The sequence below is a fragment of the Portunus trituberculatus genome, chromosome 45 (genome assembly GCF_017591435.1).
Source record: "Portunus trituberculatus isolate SZX2019 chromosome 45, ASM1759143v1, whole genome shotgun sequence".
NCBI lineage: Eukaryota > Metazoa > Arthropoda > Malacostraca > Decapoda > Portunidae > Portunus > Portunus trituberculatus.
In genome coordinates, this window is record NC_059299.1 from 14,117,280 (window position 1) to 14,122,279 (window position 5,000).

The 5,000-nt window shown below is 46.4% G+C and overlaps 1 protein-coding gene across 3 annotated transcripts in view; it reads left to right on the top strand.

Moving 5' to 3' along the window:
• Positions 1–2,147: 2,147 nt before the first annotated feature.
• The window catches only part of LOC123519408 (glycine receptor subunit alphaZ1-like), a 580,495-nt gene continuing 577,642 nt past the window's right edge, over positions 2,148–5,000 (top strand). For 2 of the 3 annotated variants that reach the window (XM_045280689.1, XM_045280691.1), the window contains exons 1-2: positions 2,148–2,335; positions 3,524–3,858. In XM_045280689.1, coding sequence (XP_045136624.1) covers positions 3,686–3,858 — 173 coding nt within the window. In that variant the 5' untranslated portion in view covers positions 2,148–2,335; positions 3,524–3,685. Of the gene's footprint in view, positions 2,352–3,523; positions 3,859–5,000 lie in introns of all 3 variants that reach the window. The other variant, XM_045280690.1, reaches the window with a different exon arrangement.

Sequence of the window (5,000 nt, forward strand, 5' to 3'; positions counted from 1 at the left end):
CACACACACACACACACACAACCTACTCACTAATGGGATTTCTGTGTGTGTGTGTGTGTGTGTGTGTGTGTGTGTGTGTGTGTGTGTGTGTGTGTGTGTGTGTGTGTGTGTGTGTGTGTGTGTGTGTGTGTGATAAGATGGAAAAACATTAAACTATATATGACTTTTCTGTTCTGCACTTGCGTCTATTGTTACGTGTTTGTTTTGTTTATTCTGGCGTTTCTTTCCCCTTCTATCCACACACAGTTCCTTTTTTTCTTTATCGTTTTCTGTTCGCTGTTTTTGAGGCGTTTCTTATTCTTCTTATTCCTTCAAAAATGGCATTAGTTCTTTCGGTTTCTTATTTGTTTTTCTTTCCTTCCGTAGCGTCTCTTAACATACTGAGTGTCATTTTGATGTGACACGTTTTCTTCTTGTTATTCTCCCTTCGTCAGATTTCCAATAGTTATTTATTTTTATTTCTTATTTTCATTGTTCTTCTTGAGTTGTTCCCTTTGTGTTGGAGTTTTATTATCCTATTCTCAAACATTCATTTCTTTTTCCCGTAAAATATGAAGCTCCTTATCCACAACTGTATTTCATTCTTGCTACGACTTGAACTCTTTGAACGGAGAGCTCATCCTCCTGTTTTAGATGACACATTCCTTTGTGATTAATACATCGATGAGCTTCCTTTTTTTCATTCCGTTTCTTTTATTTATCTTGCTTTTGCACTTCTCGTAGCCCTTAGCTAAATACTCTTACACATAAAAAGAAAAAAATACATTTCACATATGCAATTTACGTAGTTTTGGAGGTCTGGGGGAAGGCTTAAAATTGCGTGTGCTATCCAGGCTCGTGGCAGTCTCACAGAGAGGGAGGCAGGGCTCGCTCATGAGAACATAAAAACGTAAGCTGGAAGAGGCCATCAGGTGTACATGTGGTAGTCCCAACATAACTACCTACTTCCACCTATAATCTTCATCAAAATATTTGTTATTCGTGGTAATCTGGCTAACTATCTCTGTGGTCTTTCGAAATAGTGATGGTGAGAGCAAAGTGTCTGCTTCTCCACACACCAAGAGCTTGGGGGAAACACTCTTGAGAATCTAGCTAACCATCTCTGTGGCCTTTAAAAATAGTCATAGTGAGAGCAAAGCGTCCCTGAATACTTGCCTTGGCCACACTACTCGTACGTACTCCACACACCGAGGCACGAGAGGTGAGGCTGGGTCTGACGCATACCAACACTCGCCGCTCACCACATCACTTCCTTCCTTAGTCTTATGTTTTATTGTGGCTAACTTCCCTTATTTTCAACACTTAATTTTTATTCTAGTCAACTACTTCCTACTTTTCTTCTTTTTATATGTATTCTTTTGTTTATGTTGTACTATACTACTTTGCTTTTATTAATTCTGTATTTTTTCCATTTTTCTTCTTTTATAATTTTTTTATGCAATGTTATCTTCCCGTCACTCTGAACTCCAGGGAATCCTCTCTTTCTTTACCACATCTGATACTTCTCCTCCTCCTCCTCCTCCTCCTCCTCCTCTCTGCTCACCACGAGAGGAAAACCGGTGAGATCAACAGGTTATGGAGGTAAAAAAGGCGAAGAAGAAAAAAAAAGATAAGCAAAGAAAAGAAAATGAGAATAGGAGAAAAAGAAGAGACACGACACGACGCGACAAATCAATTCTCATTTTTTCCTTTTTCTTTTATCTACCGTAGCATTGCCTTATTGTTGAACGGCCTTCTCTGCCTCCTTATGCCCCGCCAGACACCCGCTCACCAACCCGAGGGAAGGTGAAAAGTTAATCAAGGTAATGAAATCGTGTCAGTAGCTGCGAATCCCTTCCTTTTTTGCCACCTTTTCCCTTCCTCTTCTTTATCTCATCTCAAAAGGAGAAGCAGGGAAGAGAGAGAGAGAGAGAGAGAGAGAGAGAGAGAGAGAGAGAGAGAGAGAGAGAGAGAGAGAGAGAGAGAGAGAGAGAGAGAGAGAGAGAGAGAGAGAGAGAGAGAGAGAGAGAGAGAGAGAGAGAGAGAGAGAGAGAGAGAGAGTGTGTGTGTGTGTGTGTGTGTGTGTGTGTGTGTGTGTGTGTGTGTGTGTGTGTGTGTGTGTGAATTGCCCTGCGCCTGTCACCGTCAGTAACAGTATCCGACGGGAGGCTCAGTGGCTCGGCTGCAGTTGGCTCCCTTCAGTTGGCTCCCTGGCCTGGTCGGGAGCGCACGGACGCACGCTTCTGCTCCGCCGCCAGACACTCTACTCCCTTGCCTGCCGCCACTCGCTGTCGCGTCTCACTGGCACTTACACACGCACGAACTAACGCCCTCCAAGCAGCCCCTGAACACTCTGGTATACACGTGTTTAGGTGATTCCAAGCCCTGGTTTTAAGATTACAGCTGACTCAACCCTCCACTGTCAGGACACACACATTTGGAAACACAACAGGACCTTCGTATACCCCCCCTTCACGTTCTATTGCATTTTATCTATTTATTTTTTTCTGAGGTGTGCGGAGTGTTTGCTGAAAGGATCTGGTGTTTGTACTGGTGTTTGTGTTGCTGTTTTTTTTATTTCTTATTTCACCGCGAGGGGTCAAAAGTGGTGCCGGGTGCGGGGCGGCGCCGAGGGAGCCACTCGGGAACACCGTAAAGAGGACCGTCGGGATCCTCTTGAGTCTTGACCCACACGTGCTGGATTGTCCGGGTCAGCGCAGCCAAGGTCAAGTCGAGGGGGATTCAATTCCAAGCCACGTGTTTGGAGTTCAGTGACGACAATAAATCTCAACATCATGTAGCTTCCAATTTTTACATTCAAGGAACTCGTGAAAACATGTTATTTTGCTGCATTCACTAAAAATACCAACTTTTGAAACGATTTTTTTTTTTACGAGTGAAAAGTATCAAAGTATCGCAGCTCAGATGGGTGATTCAGTTTTGCTTTACCATTGAAGTACGGGAGTGTTGGGTGTGATTTGGGGCGTGAGGGTGAGGAGCAGACGTCAGGGAGCGGCGGTCCCTGCGGCGTGGCGAGGGAGGGGAGAGCTGCAGGCTGTCAGTCGCGATCATGAGTCACATTTCTCCATGTTCTGCACTTGCACTTTCGTTTTGCCGGGGACACAGGTTTATGATTTAATGCGATAGTTTTGACGTTAAATTTATGCAGATTATTTAACTTTATAACACGTGGTGACCTTCATGTGGCCGTGACTGGATCACGTTGCCATAAACCGAAGCAACTTTTCGTACCGACGTGAAGTAAAACGGGGAGAAAATGTAATAATTCTGTCCATGAACTTGTTAATGTCTGAGCGTGACGCGTCTGTCGAACCAAACACCTTTAATCTTAGGCATTAATTTGGCTCTGCTCGTCCTCGCCTCCAGCTCGCCGCGTTAAGCAGATAAACGATGGAAATGAATGAAACGTAGCCGCTGGCCGCCCCTTCCCGCCCCGCCGCTGGCTGGCTGCCGGATGCTCAGTCGTGTTCGTCGCCGCGTCTGTGCCTTGTTGTCGCCGCTAATGCACCTCCCGCCCGTGTAGGTGGTGTAGGTGGTGTACATAGGTGTCCTGTGGAGACGTACGCGGACCACCCTCGCGTAGTGGACACCCGAATGAACCCGGAATAAACTTGTCAGAGGGAAGATATGTCGGAGCTGTATCAGTGAACCCTCCCTGTCCTCCCGACGCGCCACACGCAGCAACATGTGGCCCTGGCCGGTAATGGCGCCCCACGCAGAGCCCCGCGGGAGACACACACGACCCTCCCGCCGATCAGCTGAGGAAGGAGGCCACGAGATCAGTTGCAGGAGACGGGCTGTCGGGGGCCTGGAGGGCTGCCTTCTGCTGTGGGCCTTCGCTGCCAGCCTCTCCCTCGGGTGAGTGTAAAATTGATGTACTACCTTGTCTCTTGTCCCTGGACGAGAGTAATTGTCTCCTTACCAGCGTGAACCTGAACACCACCACCTTTCCTCCCTAAGTGCCACAAGTGTTGCTATTTCGCCTCGCACTGTGGCACTGCAGGGGATGCAAGACACATACCGTGCCACTCACCTCCCGCCCCTCCCGGCCCCCTCACCCAGCCCTCCCCGCCAGAACGAGGCTCACCTTATCCAATCATGCATGAGGCAATTAGGCTGCCACGGTTTGCTTGGTTAGAAAGGATTTACGAGGATGGTTGAGGAGGCTGCGGTGGAGGGCAGAGGCGTGGGGGTGCGGGGGTGGCGTTGGCGTGGTGATATACTGGCGTGGGAGAAAATGTCTTGCATGTTTCATTGGTCCATTCATCGCTGGTCTGCCTCTGTAGTATTACTTCAGCCATCCGAGATATGGAGGCTGCAGTGGCGCTGCTCGAGAGAAAACATATATAGGGAAAAGCAATCTGGCCATGTTTCAAGACCATTGGCAGCAAAGAGGAGGAGGAGGAGGAGGAAAAGAAAGAGAAGAGGAGGAGGAGGAGGAGGAGGAGGAGGAGGAGGAGGAGGAGGAGGAGGAGAGGAGGACTTAATCTTGTGGATATCCGAGAAACACAGACCAATGCACCATTTTCCTCGCATTTGCCACACAATTTCCACCGCTCGAAAACTTATTACAATTTCTTACGACTCAGATCTCGTGTCTCGCAGTTTGCCATTTCTACGTTGTACTTTTTATTGCGTGCAAGAAATATACAGAAGATTGAAGAACAAAATTGTCACGTGTACTTAGCTTACTTAACATTAGCATTTAGTAACTTAACCTTGCCTGGCAGATAATAACTTAAGCAAAGGTATCATCTTTATTTATTCAGGCCTGGTAAATTTGTTTATTCGTAACATTAACATTAAGTACGTGAATTAATTCCCCCTGGGAACAATGACATGGAAGGAAAGATGTGGGCAATATATACAGGCAATTTGATGATATTCTTTTAACACTAAACTAACTCAAGAAATGACAACAAGAAGTACTAAAAGGAAAGTGCAAAAAACATATCCACCTAAATGAGATTTGTCTTTTATCAACAAACTAACCTTACGTC